Source organism: Poecilia reticulata, linkage group LG5, assembly GCF_000633615.1.
Source record: "Poecilia reticulata strain Guanapo linkage group LG5, Guppy_female_1.0+MT, whole genome shotgun sequence".
In the NCBI taxonomy this organism is placed as follows: Eukaryota; Metazoa; Chordata; class Actinopteri; order Cyprinodontiformes; family Poeciliidae; genus Poecilia; species Poecilia reticulata.
Window position 1 is genome coordinate 5,206,044 of NC_024335.1, and position 23,404 is coordinate 5,229,447.

Genomic DNA, 23,404 nt, shown 5'->3' on the forward strand with positions numbered 1-23,404 from the left:
ATCCATCCATCCATCCATCCATCCATCCATCCATCCATCCATCCATCCATCCATCCATCCATCCATCCATCCATCCATCCATCCATCCATCCATTCTCTTACACCCTTCCCTCAGTGGGGTCGGGAGGGTTGCTGGTGCCTATCTCCAGCTAGCGTACCGGGTGAGAGGCGGGGTACACCCTGGACAGGTCGCCAGTCTGTCGCAGGGAGGAAATTTCTGCTTTCTAAGAAAGGCATGTAGGCCAGAGAGAAGTTTGTCAGAGAGAATATAGACAAAGATCAGGATGTTCTTTGCACATTTAAGCCTAAAATTGAATTGTTTTGACACCAGAATGGAGGAGTTTTAGTGTAAACCAAATATTTTTTTGTTAACTGAGCAAAACAAGCTTAATTTCTATAATGTCTTCCTATAATTTAATCCTTTTCTTTTTCATAGACAAATCTAAAAGATGTCAATATGTGAACTTTCCTTCAGAAAGAACACAAAAAAGGTCTCCTAATTTTTCCCCACAGCATTGCAATATGAAAAATGCTATCAGATTCACATGTATTCGTCGATACTCCAACTCGGTCCAACTAAAAAAATGTTCAACTCCACCAGAACAAGAGCAGTTTGTAAAACACAAACTATTTATGAAATCAAACGTCCACTTGGATGCGTTCGCTGTCCTGTAGGAAACACGAGGTGACAGTGGGGAGGAACAACTCATTCCTCACAGGAAGAAACCTCCAGCAGAACCAGACTTTGTCTGTGTTTCAGGTTAGAGAAGCTGAGACATCAGCTCATGCCCATGTACAACTTTGACCCGGCTGAAGAACAGGACGACCTCCTGGAACAGGAACTACTGGATCACGGACGGGACGGCAGCCTCGCGGGTCCAAACGCCAAGGTAGGCCGGACGGCGCCAAGAAAACATCAGCACATTTCTAATCTAAGCTACATATAATTATGACTGAACCTCGTGATCTTTTTGTCAAAGTTTTCTTTTTTAGTTGTTAATGTGTACTTGTGTATAAAACTTTCACTTGGTTATGAATATGATTTATTCTGTCTTTGTGTTAATTTTTGCCTTTTTTTGATTTCTGTTTAAAGTTTTGACAAAAGGGCAAACATGGTAAAGTATCACCCATGTGACCTTTGAACCTCTTCTTCTAACCTCACTGTTCTTCCCCTCACTCATGCTGTCCCTGTTTCAGTATCCATAGTAACGGCAAGAAGGCAAAACGTTTGAAATATATTTAAAATTCGAATCTAAAGAAAATTAATTGACATAAAATAAACAGTTTTGCTTAAAGTCTCTTTCTGTGAACCTGCACCCTTATAATCTATCACTTAATTTCATTATTTATCCTTCATCCATGAATTCATAGAAGATGTAGCTACTGAAGGCCACAAAAAACTGAGCAAAAACCTTTAAAATGGAGCCTTGTGATGCAAAATGTGGGACTAACAAGAAAACTAACATAAACCATGCAGTACAAGTAAAATCACACGATGTAAGTGTTTGTTTTAGATAAAAAAAATCCACATATTTTTATTAGTTGGACACAAAAAAATTTGTTTCTGATTTTAAAAGTTATCTGCTTACAAAAGTTTTCAGCTGCCCTCAATTCATTCATCTGTTTAGTTACTACTGGAGAAATTTATTTGTACCCCTGACAAATATGTGTCTTAATATGAATTAGTGTTTGATTTACCAAAACGATAAGTAAATAAATGTAATTAAAGTCAACGTTGGATTTTCCAAGATTTTCAGATTAAGATTTTGTTGCTGTAACAAAAGTAGGGTAGTTCTTTTTGGAGGGGAGTTTTACTCGTCTTTATCAGGGATAACAATAAATTTACTAACGTGTGTTTGTGGCATGTGGTGTTAATTGTACAACTGATCAAAATGTGAATGTTAGGATTAGAGCAGGAGCTTTAATTACCGTTTAACATGTAAAAAGTCATTTTTCTACATATAATTGTTACGCTGTAAAACTTTTGGAGGTGGTTAGGGTTAGGGTTGAAAATGTAATTTAAGTCAACAAGAAAATTGTTTTGGTTTTAACTCAGAAATTAAAGTTCATGAATTTGATTTAACAACAAGAGACGAGTTGTGTAAATGTTGTTTTTAAGTTCTTTAATCTTGAATTGTGAGTTTTAACTTAATGCTGCAATTTAAACCAAATATTTATTTCACAATATGGAAGAAAAAAAACTGCTTTCCCCTAGTGAAAGAGTCACATTTCTCTATTATTTTCATTCACAGCATCAAGTTAAAATAACTACTTATTTTACTTTAGAATAATTTAAATTCTAGTTTCAAATTGCATGAACAAAATTTCTGATCTGATAATGAATTTTATTAACCATGAAAATGAATTGTTTAAAACAGGACATTATCCTCAAGCTTTAAAATAAACATTTGCCTTAATAACAGAGTCAGATCAATGTAACGCATTTCTATCTCAGGATACAAACACGCCGCTAAGCATTCTGGAAAATAGTTCCCACACCTGTCTTTTTCTTCAGTTTTTAAGTGCTAACCTAAAAACTCTAGCTTATTCAACTTTTGGAGGTTTGACAAAATTAACAAAAAGTTAACACAACTTACTGTTGTAGGTTTATCTCCCACAAATTCACATTCAGGTTCAAATCTAAAACTCACTAAATTTATTTGGCTTAAAGAGTAGCAGGCAGTAGACCCAACTAAATGCGGCTCAGATGTTTTACAGTGTAAATAAAAACCTACACCTTTGTCCGCATCGACAGCATTTCTAGACAAAACAGCAGCCGTTGCAGTGGACTGGTTATAAACTTCCTCTGCTTTCTACTCTGCAGACTCTCACAACCTCCCAGGGGACAACGCAGCGACCCAGTCGTCTGGTCTTCACAGATGTTGCCAAAGCCCTCAATGCTTAACGGCCCCTCCGCCCTGCCTGGTCAGCCCCAGCCTGCAGGAGAGCTGCAGACCCTCTCACATACCCAGGCACAGACTGTCACTAACGAGGGGAAAACAAAGGGAAGCTAGACTTAAGCTGGAGGTCTGATAAATGTTGTCTTCACAACGTGTCAAGTGGTTGTATCAAAGAAAAAACTCAGTGAGAACAATGCAAAGGGTCAGTAATGATCTTGCACTATTATTATTATTATTATTCACTGGGGCACCAATTAAGTGTGGCACCCTTGTTTTTTTAAAACTATGCTCCGTCATTGTTAAAATATTTAATAGCTTGTCAGTTTCTTGCATCTATGTTTCTGTTTCATACGAGGAAATTGTGAATCTGTTCTAGTGATTTTGTGGTCTTACACCTCGTATGCTGGATGTGTCGCCATCCTCAATCTGTTTTCCTCCCTATTTGTCTTCTTTACAGACTGTGGATTAATATCATTTCCATCTGTACACATTAAAAATAAAAATCCAGAGGAAAAAAAAGACGGCACAAATCCATGGCAACAAATGAAGAGTGTGATATTTTTATTGATAAGCAATATAGAAGCAAGGTAACACAAATCACAACGTAAAGAATCATAACAAAATATATATCACAGGTTTGTGAGTTGTATTAAAGAAGTGGATGAGGACATATCAATAACGTAACTATTACATTGTGTAAAAGGTAAGGCATTAAAGATGATTTCTCAAGTTACTGTTCAACTTTTCAATAGTTGAAACTAGATCAAGTGCTGTATGTAACTATATCACTAGCAGTAAGATCACAAAACAACATTGTCCCCTTACAGAAAGAGTAAATATCCAAACACAGCTCGTGTAAAATAACACACTGACTTAGCTGGAGTTAAATTAAGAGGCGCCTTTCAGGCTGACTCTCATTCTCTGGTCATATCAATATAGTGAGATGAGACGTGTGTGTGGACTACTGCAGTACTATTCAAAAGTTATTTCAAGATTTTATGATCCACTCTGCCTGCAGGTCTGATGGAGACTTCGGGCCGTAAAGGACAGAAGTCTCCATATATCTGCCTAAAAAATGGCCCAGGCTTGGTTCTCTTCAGAGGTAGTCCAGGAGGGCTAAATAAGTAAAGTCAATGCAGCGTTGAATAAATCGGTAATGTGGCAGCAGCTTAGGCAACGGTGCTGAAATACATAAAATAAATGATGTATAAGTAAAAACAGAAAAAAAAGTGTTTGAATATAAAGTAAATGGGTGATTTTCAAGTAATAAGCAATGCAAGAATGACATGTTTGATGCATTTTTGATATATTTTATAAAAAATTTAAAAAAAATCTTCGATATGTCAGCGTAAGAACAGAAATCCCAGCAAGAAAAGGTGTCCAGATATTTTAGATTAACTACTTTTAGATTAATTACCTTTTGGAGGTTAGTTATCCGCTGCAGACGCAGTTCTAAGGTAGGGTTCTGTGGATTACTTATCAGCAATCAGTATTTTATCGTTAGCAGAGAGCTGTCTGAAGATTTCAGACGTCAGATAACTGCTAACTAAAAACTCAGACACTTTTTATCACGTGTGAGGTTGCAAATGCTAGTAGCTCAGAGTTTCGTAAAGATTACGTTACAAATAGTGTTAATTTAATCAGTAATAGTGACTACATGTTGGAAATTATTATTTAGTTCAAATTATGCTTTTATTAGAACTAAATTAGCAAAAGGGCTCCATTTTGTAAATGGGTTCCTGCTCCAACCTGATGACAGTTCAGTATATATTTAGTCTGTCATCAAACCCTTCAAAATAAAAGCATGACCCATTCATTTAAATCAAGTGTGTTCAACCAGGAAGACATCTCAAGGAGGTAGAAAACCAGCAGCTCTGAAGGACTGGTTACAACATTTGAATGTTGACTCTGATTTGCTATTTTAACACATTTCACATGTAAAATAGGCAAATAACTAAATTCACAAGTTCTCAGCTCTAATGTCTTCTTTTACAAACTCAAGTAGTTCAGACAGTCTGCAACAGGTACGATAATAAAAACCAAACAGAACCCCCCTTAAAGTATCAGAACCGTCTCCTTACAGCATGTTTAGCATGATCTGATGATAATTAACAGTGGTAGCAATGTGCATCTATAGTGACCACTTGGTATTTGGAGGCACACATAGCTGAAGGAGCATTTAGTCTGCCATGGAGGGCAACAAAGAGACTTAACGACTAGATCAACATGTTGTGAGTGTTTCTGCTCTCACTTAGAGCTGATCAACCTTAAACCAGGCGAGGCTGGTAATGAAACTGGCAACAAGAAAACTCTGTAATTATACAGTATACCTTTCTGATTTATTATAAAAACCAGATCAAATACCTATGTATGGAAAATAAGTGACATTATCAATGACTTTTCTGCCCTATAATCAAAAATGTCATATTTTCAGCTTTGACCAGGGTACAAACCTGAGAGTTTTGCTCTTAAGTTGACTTATTAATGAAGAATCAACCATTTTTTTTTGTCTACAGGGGTAATTCCTGTAATTATCTGCCTAATTTTATAGCTATATATTTTTTATTCTTCTTGTTTCTTCTAACTTCACCAATATAAGATCTAAAAATGATCAACGGCCCTGCAGGAAACATGCAGGTTTAACGTTCATGTCTTGGGATTTCTGGCAGCACTGAACACACCGTTAAAAAAGTTGCATTTTATTTATTGTGAACATGAAAGTAAACAGAAACAAAACGTCTTACCCCGAAAAAGCAGCAAACCTCTTAGTTAAGGGGTTTCATTGAATCACTTCAGTGAAAACTAATGAGTGTTTTATGCCCAACTAATAAAATCCTCTGTGCTTAACTGACATTTAAATACAGTGGCTTGCAAAAGTATTGAAACTTATTAAACTTTTTAGACATTTTTTTATATTACAACCAGAAATGGGAACGTATTGTACTGGGCTTTTTATGCAGTAGACCAACAGGAGGCGATGCATACGTATTAGCTGGACGGATGCATGTTTTAAAATGTATTTAAAATACAAATCTGTATTTAAACCCTAATAATCTGATGGAACCAACTGCCTTGAGAAGCCACCTAAACCAAGGGATTAAACCGAGGAACACTGCAGGAATAAAGCTGTGGAGGAGCGGGAAGCTGTAAAGTTATAAAACAACACCCCAAGCTTTAAACTTCTCACAGAGATCAGTTCAGTTCATAATCTGTACATAGAGTACTTCAAATCTACCAAAACATGGCCTAAACCGCCATGCGTGGCGAGGAAAGCAGGAACTGCAGAGATCCAGAGAGAGATGTGGCAAAAGTACAAAACCAAAGTTTAGAGAAGCTCCGTCTCGAACTAAATGGTAAAGAAAACGTGCAAAGCTGGCAAAAGACACACTTTAAAAGCCTGCAGCAGTAAAAAGTGATTCTTCATCTTCTAATCTCTTCACTGTGTTGGTCAAAAACATAAAGTCCAAATAAAACACACTGAAACTTAAAATATGAATAAGTTTAAAAGGTTATGAAGAGTTTTGCAAGGCACTGTATGTTCAGAAGCAAATATTATCCTTTAAAGCAAAAAAAATCTATAAGACCCAACCTTTTTCACCTCGAAGTAGTAAAAAAAAAACTCATAAGCAATAAAACACACCATCAGTTCAGTACAATCGTGTCGTGTTATTGTAGCACAATTGGGTCAAGTATGTGCAAACATTGAGGTTCATCTAATGTATTTCAGCACGTTGCGGCTATTTTGCTGCCAAGAATTAAGTGTCACACATACATTTTACAGTGTAAGAATCAGAGAAAAAAATACATGATGTAGTAAAAATAAGAAAAAGAATAACAATCCCCTCCCCGTCCCACAAAAAAAATAAAAAATAAAAAAATACAGGTTTTCATAAGGTACTACACTCTAAAAGGCAAGTATTTCATCAAGTTGTTGTAAACTATTGGCTGCACTTTAATTCCCAGGAGATCAGAGTCTCGTTTCAGTTTTTTTTTTGTTTTTTTTAATCAGATACAGTTATTTTTATTAAATGATATCGATACTTTATCTGTACACCTCCGCTGGAGTGTAACATCCTCTTGTTACTTGTGTGTATTTGTTGATTTGTTGGCATTTAAGCCCTGAAACTTGTTGATTTGCATTGGTACACATGCGCGTGGTTGTGTGTGTGTGTGTGTGTGCGCGTGTGCGTGTGTGTGTGTGTGTGTGTGTGTGTGCGTGTGCATGCGTGTGTTTGCGTATACAGTATCACTTCTGAGGGAGTGAAGGATAACTTTGCAGGAGGATCTTCTGTGTTTTTGTGTCGCTGAGGTAGAATGAGAGATCAAGAAGCTGAGGCTGACTGAGGTTTTTACATGAGGTCTTTGAGTCAAGGCATACTGGTAATGTCAAATACAGATCAGAATCGCACAACAAACACAGCACCACAATTATTACTGAGTAGATATCATGTTCCTGAATAGATATGTACCTGAGGTTTTCATCAATGACGTAAGAGCACTGTTAAAAAAGTGAAATCCTGAGAGTGGTAAAAAAAAAAATGACACGTCAACACTGCGGTCGACTCAAGTATTTATGAAGGTTTTGTTTTAGTTTTTTCTATTTTTGTTCCAAAATGAAATATCCATTTCAACTTTTGGATTTGAATCAGTCACTTTCTGCTTGGAAGGATTTACTCAGCTGAGGTTAAGAAGTAATCTCTGAAAATGGATATTTCAGTTTGAAATCACACCAGCTTTCACAAAAATGAGTTCAGCTTGCCATGATTGTGTTGTTACATTGGTTTAAAAATATTAAGTTTAAAGCAGCTGAAACACAGTTCAGTTTGGTTCCTTTTGTCCTTTTTTTTAAAAATTCTGCCTCTTTTCTTTTTGTCTTTCTCCGCATCTCTCTCTCCGTACAAACACAAAACATACAGACATGCAAAAAGTCTCACTGAGAGGCTCAGGACAGCTGGCAAAATAAAGGGATAGTTCCACTTTAAGGGAGAAGCATTCTCTCAGGTCTTGAGATGGGTTTAAAAATTTGCAATCCAGGCGATTACATTTTTTAAATTCTCTTTTAAATGTGAGACATAAAGGTTAAATTGGGTGCATTTAGTTAGTGGGGTATTAAGCCACTAATTATTCCATACCTTTGAGCTGATAGCTTGATGTAGAGCTAGAAGGCACAGGACGAACTTAAACATTTTTTAGAAATCTTACATAGAGCTCATATTCAGAGATGCACACATCTGGCTTTTCCTGATACTGATTAATTCGGTTTTCTTTGATTTTTGACTGATTGCATATTTTTTTTACTACCGAATATGAGAAATAAAAGAAATAGAAATGTGTAGCAGTTTTTTTAAAACAGGCTGCAGCTTTGAATCCAACAAAAAATGAGGGAATCAAGCATTAAAGCATTAAGTGTCAAACCTAAAGGACTGAATAGTAGATAAAATAAATCTCATGAGGCCTTCTGATCTGATCAAAGCCAATTAAAGGAAAATTGGCTGATTCTGATTGATTGATTAGTGCATCTCTAGTTATATACATACTGCCCTCCATCTTTATAAATAATTAAACTCTATCTTTTATTGCAGAAGCATAATCTCATAATCTCAAACAATTTAGAAAAATACAACTTTTAATTTGACTATATTTACTTAGTCTGGAAAAAAATACATCTCACAGTAGAAAACAATTGTTTTTAATAAAATAACCCTCCGGAAGCTATCAAACAGAATTTTATTGAATGATTTACTTTTTAAGCTGAATGTTAATTACTGATTTTAATTAGTATTTCATTAAAGAGGCCCATTTCTTCTAACCATGCATTCAAAGCAGAGCACATGTCAATCAATTAAGGTATGTTGATAATTATAAATGGACGTAGAAGCAAGAAAATAGCTGAAATATTTAGTTCCAAAATGAAATTTCTTATGTTTTAAAGCACTGGAGTTGTGACGGTTGTTTTGTTTTTACTTTAATGTTTAATTTCTTTCACCAATAACTATTTAGGGTTTTGGAGAACCTGCGCTATATCACTTTAAAAGGCACATTCATGCTGTCACAAGACAGGAAGACGTTTTTATTTTATTTTCTGCCTCCTGTCTATATATAAAACACACATTTTCTTAATATTCAGCAACTCTGCAAATACTTTTCCCAAAAGCTGGAACCATGCCTTTACCAAGGCTCAAACGATCAGATACTCAAAGCAACAACAAATCCATGGTGCTGTTTAGATCAGGAGAGGAAACTGCTGTCTGCGAGGATTTTCTTTTCTTTTTTTTTTTTTTTTTTGGGGTGTGAGTGTGTGTAAGTGTGTGTGTTCCTGATTTCCCATCACAGATAGGGAGTCAGATTGTACCCCTGTTTGCTTGAGGCCAAACACTGAGGTAGGTAGAGAGGGATCCCATCTACTCCGATTCCTCCTGAGCAGGCACCTGAGATGACGAGGGGCCCTCCTCGGCCACCTCCGAAAGGCCCTGGAACGTCCGAGGAGCAAACAGAGGAGAGAGATCGGTTATTATCTGAGCGGTGACTCACGCAGCTCAAAAAGGTTCTGAATCAACGCTAGAAAGAGCACGAGAGTACAAGAATGAGTGGCAAAAACTTCACGGGGCAATTGCGTGCGAGAGAGCGAGGCTCCAGCCGTCAGACCTAGAAATGTGAGGAAGACGACGGTTACATCAGGAAACCAAGAAGACAGGGGAAGAGAGCAGTTAGATCAGGTTTCCCCTCGCAACACTGACTCATTCTTCCCCTTCGTGTGCGTGCCTCTGAGAAAGGAGTCTGTCTCAATGGTTTCAGTTCTTTCAGGCGCCCTAACCTCTTTGACAAACTGCTCAGCGCAGAGGATGCGATAAGGCGAGGCGAGGGGCATCGTCTTGGTAAACGCTGTTGTGCAACGCTCTCGACAAGATGGCTAAAACAGCCCGAGGTTTCTGAGAAACGCTCCAAAGGTGGATGAGACCAAAGGATCTTTATGCCATGTGGGGAATTCGGCACCAGAGTCTGTGAATTTCCAAGAATTCGCCACATCAACATGAAGTCAGTTCAGAAGAAAGAAAAAAAAAAACAACAAAGCTTGTGCAGAGACGACTTACTGAAAGTGGTGCTTGTGTACAAAAAACGGACAACGCTTCCTGAATTTTTAATATTAGGGGTGATTAATTTTAACTTTTGAAACTGTCACAGGTCTGGGGAATGAAAATAAAAAAACAATCATGTAATTATATATTTTTTAATTTTTACTTAAAACAAGTTTTTAAAACATTTTTTTACATTTATAATTTGCTGCTTCACTGTTAGATACTCAAACATCTACTAATTTAGTTGTTTTTCACTTTTTTTGCTAAGCTTAAAAAAAGTAAATTAAAGATATCCCAAACATCCAAGGTTAAAGGTGAAATGAAGAGTAGGGCTAATTTTTGTTGAACTTCTTTTTTCTGATCTTTCAACATCAGTTCAGGTAAAAACAACACTTCATGTGACAAACAATTAATTAGCAAGCAACTTTCAAAACTTGTATTGCTAAAATAAGGTTATGTCTGGTTTTAGTGGTGATTAACCCAAACAGCATGACACTAACTGACATACAGCTCTGGAAAAACCACTTAAAATGACCAGTTTCTCTGATTTTACTCTGTATATGTATATGTTTGAGTAAAATGAACTTTGTGTTTTTATTCTATGAACCACTGACAACATGCCTCCAAAACTCCAAGCAAAATGTTGTATTTATCTGCAGAAAATGAAAAATGGTCAACATAACCAAAAAGATGCAGCACTTTCAGACCTCAAATAATGCAAAGAAAACAAGAAATATTCATTTAGAAACAACAATACTGATGTTTTAACTCAGGAAGAGAACATAAATCAATATTTGGTTAAATAGCCATGAGGTTTTCAGTGCAGTGGACTCTTAGTTTTTTCTAGAGCTGTATTTATAGTAAAATCTAAGATAGAAGAGAGAATGTCTCAATAAATGTCAACATTCTTTTATTTTTTTTATGTCATTCATATTCATGAACCACTTTTATTCTCAGTAGAAAGTGTCACCAAGAGAGTATTAGACTTTTCTGGTCACTCTTGGAAAACGTTCTTGTATCCCAAAATGATCAGTAGAACTAGAAAGTCAGTGAAATGTGACATTTATACGTGCCCTTATCTTTATTATAAAATAAGCCAAACACACAGCATAAAACATGAGTGAGGATGTATTACAGGGTGATGCCCTGAAGCAGATGGCAGGAGATTAGCAAAAATCCCACAGGAGAGATGATCTGCTTCTTCTTCCACCTCTGCTTAGGAGCAGCTTCAGAGGGAAGTGAGATGAACCCAGACTATTAACTATTAACAAGTAAACTGTTAACTAACATGCGAGTCTGGTTAACAGGTGACTTTTTGACGCTTTAATCATTGTAATGCAACAACCTAAGGCTCCTGGTGGCTTAATGGATAAAAAACCCAGGCGCATTTTTCCTGCCTTCCAGTATCAGGATTTAAGGGAGATGTTTCCGGATCAGTGAGGCGTTTCCAGTCATTCTACAAAGATTTACTTGATAATGTTCTTCAATTGAACCGCTGAATACTGAGGGATGATTACAGCATTTTTTATTTTTTTTAAGGTTTCTAAATTAGTGGTAGACATTAGACCTAAACCTCAGCCTAACCACTGGCATTTTTGTTTTGCTGTACTTGTGCCAGTCATGAACCAGTTATCATTATTGAGGCACACCAAGCTGCTGTTTCTAAACTACTAAAGCCTTCTGCCATCTTCTCCTCTTCATTAGATAAAACACAAAAATGTAAAAGTGAACAAATTTTTCTTTAACTGCATAGAGCACACAGTTACAGAGTATTGCCCCTCTCCCACCTGTTGCTAGTTACTACACTTTTTTCTCGCTGTAAGAAAAAACAAACACAGCCATAAAACGCAGTGTGGAAACTAAAAGCTTTACCACAACTTATGAAGGTAAAGCTGTTTTAAAACTACAGCTGGCCCAGGCTCTATCAGAGCAGACAGACTGATTAACCAGCTAATCTCATCTTATAAAGCAGAGCGGCAAATACAGAATCTGCAGAATAAACACTTAAAAAACACAACGTGCGACATGTTTGTCTTTGTGTCAAAATCAAATAAAAATAAAACATTTATAATTGCAGTAACAATGTCTTAACACAGATCAGACTGGAGATTTCCAAAAATGTCAGCATAAGATTTCCCCCAAAAGGTGATTTTTTTAAAAACCTCTAAAATTCTTAAATGATTAAATCAATGAGCAATTAAATGACTCGAAGTATCACATTTAAAATAAGGAAAGCTAATATTCAAATTGTGAAGACAGGTTTGTGTTCTAGTCTCAGCAATCCTATCATGACTACTCATGTTTCTGTATTAGTATTATGTTTAAAGTGAAATGATATGAATCAGATGGGCCAAACGACAGCCTACTTTCATAACTTATCATTTGATTCTCTATCGCTACAGTGCATCTTATGCAATACTTTTAAGTATTTTTATGTTTTGTTATTAAAACAAATAAATAAATAATCGTAGCCAGATATTTGCATAGCCTTTTTTCTTAGTGTCTGGCATTAAATTAATCAAAGTTTGACGACAAACAAGAAGATGTCTGTCAATATCTAGATGCAACATGCAGCATGGGAGTGTCCAGCCATAATAACATTTAGGAAGAAGATGGATTCTCTTTCCCTGAGATCAACATGTTTTCTTGTGTAGAATCAGCTTGCATGAACCGCAAGACATAAATAAAAGATCTTGTGAAGATGTTGGGTGAAGATGGTAAGAGAGCCATTATGGACAGTGAGATCAGTCCTGTATCTATGTGGGCTGAAATAAAGAAGCTGATACTCCAAAAGCAACACAGGAAGCCAGACAGCAGCCTGCACAAAAGCTGCAGTTTTTGGAGAAGTGACCTTGAAGAAGCAAAAGCATCAAAGCCTTTGGAGGAAAGAAAATGGAAACTTTCACATTTGAGAACAACATCCCAAACTCCAGGGTGCAGGGAATCTAACAACATTATGATTTGTTTTTCTGACAAAGAAAGGACTGGTGAACTTTATAAAATACATGACGTGGAAATATTGAAGCACATCACAAGACATTTGAGAAAGCTTGGGGGTAAAGCATCTTCCAACAGGATCAATGACCCCTAAGCATGCCACCAAATTAGAGACGAAGTGGCTAAAGGATGGAGCGGCCATCGCAGAACGTGTTCATGAGTCTGACCCAGTCCCATCACATCAGCCAGGTGGAATGGACCCAAATCACACATAACTCTATTGTGATAAGCTTGAGGAAGGAAAAGCCGATTGCAACAACCACAAATGACACAAATGTAAAAGTCTCTTTAGAAATGTCTATCATTTTTCTGGCATTTAGGGAACAGAAATAATTTTGCAAGTCCTGACATAAACAGGGAAAAAGTTTTGACTGATTTAATGCCAAACAGTAAGAAAAAAAAGGTGTGTCTTTGTAAGCTGCACATGTAAATATCTGTTTCCAGCTGAGTGATTTTTTTTCCTCCAGAGATGCTGCAGTTACGCTAAACATCTAAGGAGTAGTTTGATCACTAACTACCTCCGACACGTATTTACTGTAACAGCTTGTAGATTAGATTGTACCTTTACAGAACACGGCTGTGGATTCGCAGAACGTAGTGACTCCGCAGCTGAATGTAGGTTTAAATGTGATCAAAGCTTGACACAAGAAGACTTGCAAACTGGCACCAGTCAAAAGGCAAACGTGTGACACAGAATGAAATTTCTGTTTAACTGAGGCGGCACTCTCAAAAACTCTCTCCACCTATAGTTTGATCTGATTGTAGATGTAAGTTAGACTATAAAAGAGTGGCAACAAAAAAAAAATGCTGAAATGCAACTTGGTGCAGCTTGCAGTCAAAGACGAGTTTACTAAAGGGTATGTATGGGTAGAGGCCTCAGCAATGAAGAGCAAGAGCAGCAAACATACTGAAAATTGAATATATTAGAGGGGGAGAGAGGTTATTATTATTTTATTATTTTTGCCAAACAGCTAGGCTTTAATGCCTGAAAGAGCTGCATTAAAACAAAACTAGACCACCCTGCTACACCTTTTCATTTTCCTCACCTGCTGCTCTTCAGTCACTTCTGGAACAACTTTCCGGGGCTGTAAAACAAAACATAAAACACAAGACAGTAGAAGCCATTAAAGACTGATGGAAAATGAGTTTCATACTGAACAGCTCCAGCACACACACGCACGCACGCACGCACGCACGCACGCACGCACGCACGCACGCACAAAAGCTTTAGAGAGAAAATGCATTGCAAAAACATTCATACCCCTTGGACTTTCAACCACAAACTTTGATTTTATTTATTTGGATTTTATCTGAAGATTTTTTTGAAGCAGTGCAGTGAACATTCATGATTACTGATACATCTAGACACAATCCAGTGCAACTATAGGTATTTAAAAGTCACATAGTTATTAAGAAAAAAGGAGGGAATACTATAAAGATCCACTATTCATCTGGGAAATCAACACAAATCTAGTTTTTATGGAAGAGAGGCAAGAAGAAAATCTCTGTAGAAAACACTGGGGAGCATAAAACGAGCAAAGCTCACCCCCATGGCAAAATATGGTAGTGGCAGAATTGTGATGTGGGGATAATTCTCATTAACAAGGACAGAGAACCTGGTTGGAAAAGTTGGATTGGGCCAAACATAGGTTTATCCTAAAATAAAATCTGTTAGATCCTGAGTTCCTATATATCAGGACAACTAGATCAATACATATTCAAGTGTTAAAATATCCCAATCAAAGTTCCAATCAAATCCAGTTGACAGATTCTCTTTAACCATACTGGGCTGTTTTGAAAGGATGAATGGTCTAAATGTTAATTGTCTAAAGCTGGTAAAGACATTGCCTTTAACCTTTAAGGTGGCTCCACAAAGTATTGACTCAGAGGATGAAAACAAATGGATTCCACACTTTTTAGATATTTATTATTAAAAAACTTAGAAGACCATGTATAATTTCTTTCCGTTTCACAATTCCAAATCACTTTGTGTTGGTCCACTGCATAAAATCCCAGTAAAATACTGAAAAGGTGGGGGCACTGGGCGGTCCAGTTGGCAGAGATCGTGCACCATGTGCAGAGGCCACCGTCCGTGACGCGGTCGTACTGCATTCGATTCATGATCCGGGACATTTACTGCATGTCTTCTTCTCCCTCTCTCTCCACCCTGTTTCCTGCCAATTTACAGTTCAGTAAAGGCCACTAGTGATAAAAGTGTGTGGTTGGATCTTTAAAAGTGTGAAAAAGTTCAAAGGGTCTGAGTACTTTTGCAAAAAACTGCACATTCTCAGTCCTTCCATACTGGCCAGTGAGAACGCCATACCCATTTTCTCGGTCGCCCTCGTGGTCGCCTCTGCCCAACAGGCTCTACTTTCTGAGGAGAAACCAAATCAGTGATGGAAAAAGTTTAGATTACATGCTACTATATTCACATTCCTCCCAGGAGGTTTTATGCAGAGCTAGCTTTTGGAATATGCAATCTTCTGCTTCCTGAATGTAAAGAACTGCATTGATACTGAGCAAAAGTAATTTGTCAAATCCCTCCTCAGCATGTCGACATCTAGAGCACCTGCACAGATTTTGAGTACTAAAGATGTGCTTACCTTGATGTAAACAACTCCACAGATAAAAAGATTGCATCTAATCAAACAGTAAAGCCTTCGTGAACTCATGTTGATGTTTTCTCTAACTGAACTTTCCACGGAAAGATGGATTTGTGTGACTGGCATGTCTAATTGCATCCACTAAATACCTCAATCTGCTGTGTTTTAACAAGTTTTAGAAGCTAAATTGACTGGCAATAATTGCTACCTCAGAGCCACTGATGCACAACAAACTAGTTTATTCACTGGAGATTTAATAAATGCAACTCAGCAAAACTCATCCATAAAGCAGAAAAAAACTTGTTTTAAGCTACAGTTCTACCTTTTAACACGGTTCAGAGAGATGGGAAAGGAAGGTTGTAAACAGAAGCTCAGCATTTGCATCTGTTTATATGGCAGCTTCCAAAAGTGTTCAAAGTGAACTATAACGGGATTTATTAGCATTTATCAACAAAGCAATTAATATCTGGATATTTACAAGTTAGCAATCTGGTGTGAGATTGTTTTTCAGAAAATAATTGCTTTTGTTAATTGGGTTATTTATATCTGGTCTTCAGCAGTTCTTCTTAAAGTCAACAGTGGGATCCCACTGAACAGGTAACACTGTCCTGACACAGCAATACACATTGTTTTTTTACCTTATTGTTAACCGAATGGTAGCATTTTGTTGCGCTTTGGCCAAATTTCTCAGAACATTTCTCATTTTTCTACGGAGTCCCACAAGGTTCAATCCTGGGCTTCTGTCCTTTTAGTCAATGTGTTCCCTTACGCACAAGCTTTAAAGAAAAGTGAAGAGATTATACGTAATTATGTTTGTCTCTATCTGTAGATGTTTTCTGGATCACTTTAGTCTTTGGTTAGTAGCATTGATAAAATAAACATTTTTAATATTTTTTTATTAACTTTATTAATAGATGCAAAAGACACTTACGATAATGTTTATGGAGTTTCTGTCTTAAAAACATAGAGTTCTAAAACCTTAAACACTTTTGACACTGATACCATATTGTCACATGTGTAAGTTTCAGAGCATGTTTTAGTAATAATTATTTTGAAAGTATTACTGTGTCATCTCTGGTTGCATGTATGTCCAACGTCTCCAGGACGGTGGCTCCTGTGTCTGACTGAGTGGATTACCAGGGATGATCTGTCCAGATTTATAAGGACGGCCACTGATAATCTGGAAATCATTAATGAAGAGGGAAAAGACTGCTTTCACTTAAACCAGCTCAAAGCTCTGCAGAACCGTCTCACAGACTTTAAGAGCTCTTGTCTTTCAATACTGTTAAAAATGGCTTAAAAAACTTTTCTTTTTTTTAATTAAGTTACTTTTATGCTGTGGGATTATTTTTTTCACTATTACTTTTTTGTTATTTTCAAACAAAGTGAGTCAGATGACATATGAATTAGCCCATCTGTTTACTTTTACCTCAGTTTAAGTTTGAGAGGTTTTGTCTTTATTTATCCTTTTTTTCTCTGTAAAGCTATAAGAAAGCACTGTTCCTCTACTGTTTCCATACAAATAAAGATGTCTTCTTTTTTCTCACTATTATTATGACAGGGAGTTTACATATTATGCTGTAGACTTTTGTTGTCATGATGATGACATGCTAAATTAATCTGACTTTAAATATTTTCTGGCATTTTATCGACAAAATGATCCAATTATTGTAAATGCAGAAACCTTTCAGTGACTTTGGGATTTGAGATATGTTTATATATATATAGATATATAGATTGAGGAACGTTTCTGGCACACCACTGATTCCCAAAATGCGTGGAGAAGGTATAAGATCTGCTAAAACTGAAGATCCCAGCAACATATGAAGTGGTAAGAAACATGTTTTATTGGTAGGTCAATCACTGCTGGCCTTCAAACAATCCTGACGAAGGTCACAAGCTGAAACAACTCACAAGAAAATGATGACTAAGACTTCCAATCATTTCATCCTGCACAGTGCATCAGCAAGTGGCTGAAAATACAGACCAGATACCCACAGATAACTGATTTTGTATGAGTTAGTTTTTTCTACTTTTGTAGTTTTGTAACTAATCCAGATGCACTGAACACAGAAAACGAAAAAAATCGCACATTCCCTATGTGCTATTTGACAAAATGCAAGTATTTCTATTCCATGTCCCAAATTACAGCGAATGTCATCACATGTATGATTTCGCCATCAGTTTCTGAACTATTTACAAACGTCTGAGTTTACAGATTAATACTTTCTTGGTAAAGAAAAAAACGTTGTTGATCTTTTGACGTCATCAGTACGTAGTTGTGTATAAATATGAAAGTGTTGTGGTGAGTTTTGACCTTCAGTGCTGTTCTGGGGCCTTTGCTCTTGCTGCCTTTTGGTCGTCCTCTCGGCCTCTTTGGGGTCGGTGGTCCAACGGGCTCCTTTGGAGAGAGATCACATCTCAACCAATCAAAAATGCATTTTCTACCCACTCTCTACAAAAAAAAGACAATTCAGCTATAACTTAAAACTAAATACTACAGGTTTTTGAGGCGAGTGCAGCCTCTGAAGCTTTACCTGCTGCTGTTTCCGAGGTCGACCCCGACCCCTGCGCTGGGGCTCCTCAGGCGACTGGGCTGTGCTCGACTGAGGAGACGGCTCTTTGGTCCCACTGTCGCTCATTCCTGCGTCTGTCCACCTGCTTTAGAGGGTGTTGGCATCAAAGCCTGGAGCAGAGGCCTCTGGGGCTTTACCAGGGGAAAGAAGTGACTTTTAACAGCAGAACAAGACGAAATAACAAACTGAATACCTTTTAATGAAGCGATGCAACAATCTTTGCCAAATTGCTTAATCAAATATTAGCACTTTCAATCGTCTACTTTTTGAGGGGTTTCAGACAAAGTTGTTTAAATAAGAGATGACTGTATAATAACAAGTATAATTGAGAACCATGCAGGACATTTTTCCAAGAGCAACTGTGGGAACCACTCATGCTCAAGCCTTGGCACTGGGACCATCGGAACATGGACTCTGGCAAATGTTGAGAAACATGAGAATGGTGTACGGAGACTAAAAGTAGCACAGATATTCACAACTCAATCTGCCATTCAAGATCTGCATCTATTGCATTGATGTCTGCCTGTCCAGCTTCCCTCTATCAGCCGATTCTCGACGGGAAAGAAGCGAAAGTTGCTGCAGGTTAACTTACAGCTGTGGCAGTGACACACAAATACGCAGACAGGAGGCAGAAAGAAAACAAACAAACCTACTGGTGAATACACAAAACTGAGAAACAACCAGACAAAAACATGTTTGGGACTGCGGTGACTGATCCGTTTTGTTATTATGTGGACAACTGTAATGATTATTTTATTTTAGTTTCTGTCACTGGTTTGGGATTTATGTAAAGCATTGAATTGTAATAATCAAGGCAATGTCAATGTTTCTTATACTGTCGATGTAAAGGAATGCTGGGGTCAGATATGTGGCGCATTATTACATTTCAAATGCCATGAAAATTGCATATTTGATCAACTGGATGGACATCTATGTCTCTTGTTGCAGTCACCAGAAAAGGATTTCAGTGACCAAGCTGCTGAAGATCAAAAAGAGTGATGGGAAAATTGTGATGATGATGCTGATTCAGGTTAGACCACGTTTTCCTCTCTCTTTTCCTTCGTTTCCACTATCACAACGTGTCTCCACTATCAGAGTCTGCAGGTGAGTCTGCAGGGGTTGGCATAACGGACAGTAAACGTAACCACATAGCCAAATATTTTATTGCAAAGTAAAGTTTTAATGGACGGTCCTAGAAATATTCCAAATATTGCATCCTCGCAGTCTTTTATAGCTGAAACATTTCTCATATTGATAAAACAATAATGACTGAAATTAACATGATGTGCTCAAGAAAACAAAGTGAAGAGCAGAGGTGCATGCAGAAAGCTTTAAAATGAGTGGTTGCATTAAAGCATAACTAACAAACAACTAATTAATATATTATGAGTCATTACTAGCTTAGTGTCATGCATTCCCACCAGCTTCTATTAATATGGTAAACAATGAGTCATTAGTAGTATATTACAGGGATTTAATAAATAACAGAAAATGGTGACCATACACCTCCTTGAAACTTCAGCAGCTGAATATGATCCTTTATAAAGTCATGTTAATAACAAAGTCTCCAGAATTGCAATTGCAAACAAGCGCTTGAAACCAATATTTGGTTGATTATAACATTTGAAGTGCCAAACTTACATTTGGTGAGCTAGAAAGATTTATACATCCCTCGCTGCATACACCTGAAGGAAGTTCTAGTGACAAGGATGCTAAAGCTTGCAGGGAATTGTGGGAATGTTGAGATAATGAAAAAGGAAGTAGAGCGGGAACATCCAGGAAGATTTGAAAGGGAAGACCAAATGGGAACCACTAACAATCTTTGACTGGCACAAAAAACCCAAAGCTGCTACTGAAATTTCTTATAAGCTCAACCAAAATGTATGTAGCTGGATTTGAATCTGATTGGATTGATTTTGATTAAATAAATCAGACGTGTTTAGAGTGAGGTGACATATAAATTCATTAAATAAGACAAATAAATTAATAAACATCGTTCAGGATGTTTATTAAGCAGGTTCCTGTGCTGCTTTTATTTATAAGGGTTTCCTATGAAAAAAGGAAAACTGACATAAATAAATTAGTTAAACAATTAATGCAACTATTTAAAGCTCATTGATTTCTGTCTTGAATCCATATTTTATGAAATTATATTTTCCTTTGAAGTAATGGTTAGGGTTTATTGCACCAACATCGTGATTTCAATATTCAAAATAAATATCACAATGTTTTGTTTGCTTTAAATGGCCCGTTTCCTTTTAGAAACTGTTGGATAACTTAATTATCAAAACATTTCAAAACAGCTCAGTCTGGAGCTTTTTTATTATTATTATTAATTCTCTCCAGCATGCAGTGATATGGTGAACAATGCGTCCTTGTGTTATGTAACCTATAACAACTTTATTTGCAGGGATTTATGAAGTTTTCGGTAACAGGAAAAACGGAATGGGAGCCATATATCTCGCAGAAACTAGGTGTCCCAAGGTGGTCATTCACTCAGAGCCTGGCTCTGTGAGGAATGTGCCAAACACTAATTGCCATCACAGCCTATCAAAACCGCCGCACCGAAGCAGGAAGTCGGAGTAATTCGAGAAATGCGTCCTCGCTGGACGGATTTAAAGCCAAACGAGACGCACGACGTCGCTTCGTGGTTCGCAAAACTCACTTCTTGGAACAACAACAACAGTACGCGCCGATCTGATGTGATGTGATCGGCGGCGCAGCGTCCACTCAGACCGCTCGGTGTTTGGCTCTCCAGTACGGGACTGAATGTACTTTCTGCATATGGGCGGCAGTACCATAGTGAGCAGAAATACACACTAAAAGCCGAACTCGACAGTAGGAAACCAGGCGAATCCCCTATTGAGCAGCTGGCGCATGTTGACGCCAAAATAACAAATAGAAGCCATCGGCTTTTTCGTCTCCTTTCTTCTTCTTCTTCTTCTTTTTTTTAAATTTATTTTAAAAGGCAGAAAGTCGAGAACATCCCCCTGCTTCCATCACTTGCGCAACCCATCTATCTCTCTCTCTCTCTAAAGTGTGTTTGTTTTTTAGGAGCGATAACACAGCAGGTCTACATGGGGGAGAAAATTGGGGAAATGTCGCGCTGAAGAGACAGACGAAAAAAGAACAACTTTCCATAGGACAAAAGGCAAAGAAACACAGGTGCAAAATCTCTCTTTTCAGAGCCTGCATGTATGCAGATATATAGGCTCCATGTTCGGGCTGAGGAGTCATGCAGCCACACACACTGAGGCAGACAGAAGGGGGAGCAGAGGAAGTTGATCCTTACCTTAGGTCGGCTTGCAGCTTTACCTGGAAGTTCACACACACTCCGCTCACGTTGTGCTCCTGCACAACTATGAAAATCTTAGTGTATCGCCTGTCTCATTGGCTGGATTGAAATGGTAATCTCTCTCTCTCTCTCTCTGTTTCTCTCTCCCTCACTCCCTCCCTTTCTCTCTCTCTCACACTCTCTCTCTCTCCTTCCTAATCGGAAATGTGTGTGATCCCCCAGACGTCCAGTCACGAATACCCCAGATGCAGTATAGTGGGGGGTTGCACCAGAGCAGTATGCATTGCATACTTTCTCTATTAAAGCATGTTTCAAGAAAGAACGGGGGTAGGAGGGTTGAAAACAGAGGACCCCGCCCCAAGGGCTGCTCCACCGGACCACCCACTTGAGAGGGGGAAAGAAGACAGGGGTATTACCAGACTAGAGGGTCTGGTTCCGGGGTTCACAAGGAAAAAACAGAAAAAGAAGAAGTGGGGGAGGCTAGGAAGTCCCCCCCCCCGCTCCCCCCCTCACAAAAAAAGAAGGGAGGGAAAAGGTTCAGTTTGCTTCATAGTGAGAGCAGACAGTCTGCACAGTTTCAAGCAGAGAGTTTCACTCACTTTCCCTGCTGTTATCTCCCCACCTACATGGCCAGAGATACACAGTATCACTAACCTTGTAAGTCATAAAGGGCCTCTGTATCAAAGGGCTTCATGGGAACCTAATCTGCTGGGCTGTAAACTGTTGTGCTATTGTTTAGAGGGGGGAAATACAGAATGCGTGTTTTATTTAATCAGTTGTTCTGCAAACATGTGTTGCAGACGTCTTGAACATGTCCACATTCTGTCATGTTACAAGCACAAACTTTAGTATATTTAGTGTGACATCTGCATGGAAGTAGCACATAATTGTGAAGTGCAAGAAAAATGACGCATGGTTTCCAATTTCCTTATTTGAAAAAACCCTGAAAAGTGCGGCGTGTAAGAACGTATCCAACACTTCTGAGTCAGTACTCTGGAGAATCACCTTCAGCTGCAGCTGCCAGAAGAACGTCTTCCACATGTTTTCCTCTGTTTATTGCCGCTGTTGCGTACATTTTTTAGATTTGTGGAGTTCGAAATGAATAATGATCTGAGTTGTGCATCTCTACATCTTCTCCAAAGTTACTATTAGCATCTCGGCTGCTTCTCTGATTAATTATTTCCCCACCTGGAGTGTCAGTTTAGGTGCACAACTGAAAACTTTTTCAGTTGTGCAATGCAGTTCTTATTTTCTTATATTTTAGGGAACAGTGTCCTCTCTCAGGCTACATTTACATGGAGTTCGACAAAAAAAAATCAATAACAATAACAATATTGTGATAGGCACAATAATAAATCTGAGAGATTATTCAATATTCAATAAAATATTCTGACCCAAAACCGCACAGCATTCTGGGGGATGTAGGCAGAGGAAAGGCTTTTGTGGATCAACAGCAAGCTAGACAAGGTTGGTGGATCAACTAACTCACTGGTTCCTTGGTTACCTAGCAACTCAGTCATTCTTTGGTTACCTAGCAACAACCTGCTGAGTAACTGGCAGCAGTTTCAGGTTTTGCTTCTGTGCCACATAATGGCTTAAAAATAACAACAACAAAAAAGAAACTGTGGTCACGCCACCAGTTTGGCAGTATTAAAAAAAATAAATAAATAGATAAAACAAAAAGCTAATCAATAATTGTCAATATCAGTAATTATTATGACATCATCGTATTAGTTGCATTTTAATTTAGGGAATCCAACCAATGGGAGCTTTATATGAATGTGTGCTTCAAGACATGATTTCTACAACACTTATCAGTGTTTTAATATATATTAAAACATTTTATTTGATCAATTTTGGAGCTAGCTTAAACCACACAGTAAAACTCACTCGTTTTCCTTCAGCTTTATGTGGAAGTTTACACAAAGTGATGAATTCAGATGAAAAGAGTTTGCAG

At 37.8% G+C, this 23,404-nt stretch overlaps 1 protein-coding gene across 1 annotated transcript; it reads right to left on the reverse strand.

Moving 5' to 3' along the window:
• Positions 1 to 3,444: 3,444 nt before the first annotated feature.
• Positions 3,445 to 21,747, reverse strand: si:ch211-161c3.6 (high mobility group protein HMGI-C). The gene is made up of 6 exons (XM_008408677.2): positions 21,445 to 21,747; positions 18,114 to 18,283; positions 17,894 to 17,977; positions 15,297 to 15,347; positions 14,020 to 14,058; positions 3,445 to 9,370 (listed from the first exon to the last, which is right to left on the reverse strand). The coding sequence occupies exons 2-6, from the start codon at positions 18,216 to 18,218 to the stop codon at positions 9,302 to 9,304; spliced, it is 348 nt and encodes a 115-aa protein (XP_008406899.1). The 5' UTR covers positions 18,219 to 18,283; positions 21,445 to 21,747; the 3' UTR covers positions 3,445 to 9,301.
• Positions 21,748 to 23,404: the final 1,657 nt, after the last annotated feature.

Bases quoted from the DNA above. Each gene is read 5' to 3' on its own strand.
- si:ch211-161c3.6 (XM_008408677.2), bottom strand. From the start codon at position 18,218: ATGAGCGACAGTGGGACCAAAGAGCCGTCTCCTCAGTCGAGCACAGCC. The intron at 15,348-17,893 runs GTCAAAACTCAC...GTTTCTCCTCAG, and splicing joins GCCCCAGAACAGCACTGAAG to AAAGTAGAGCCTGTTGGGCA. The intron at 14,059-15,296 runs GTATGGCGTTCT...TTTGTTTTACAG, and splicing joins GAGGGCGACCGAGAAAATGG to CCCCGGAAAGTTGTTCCAGA.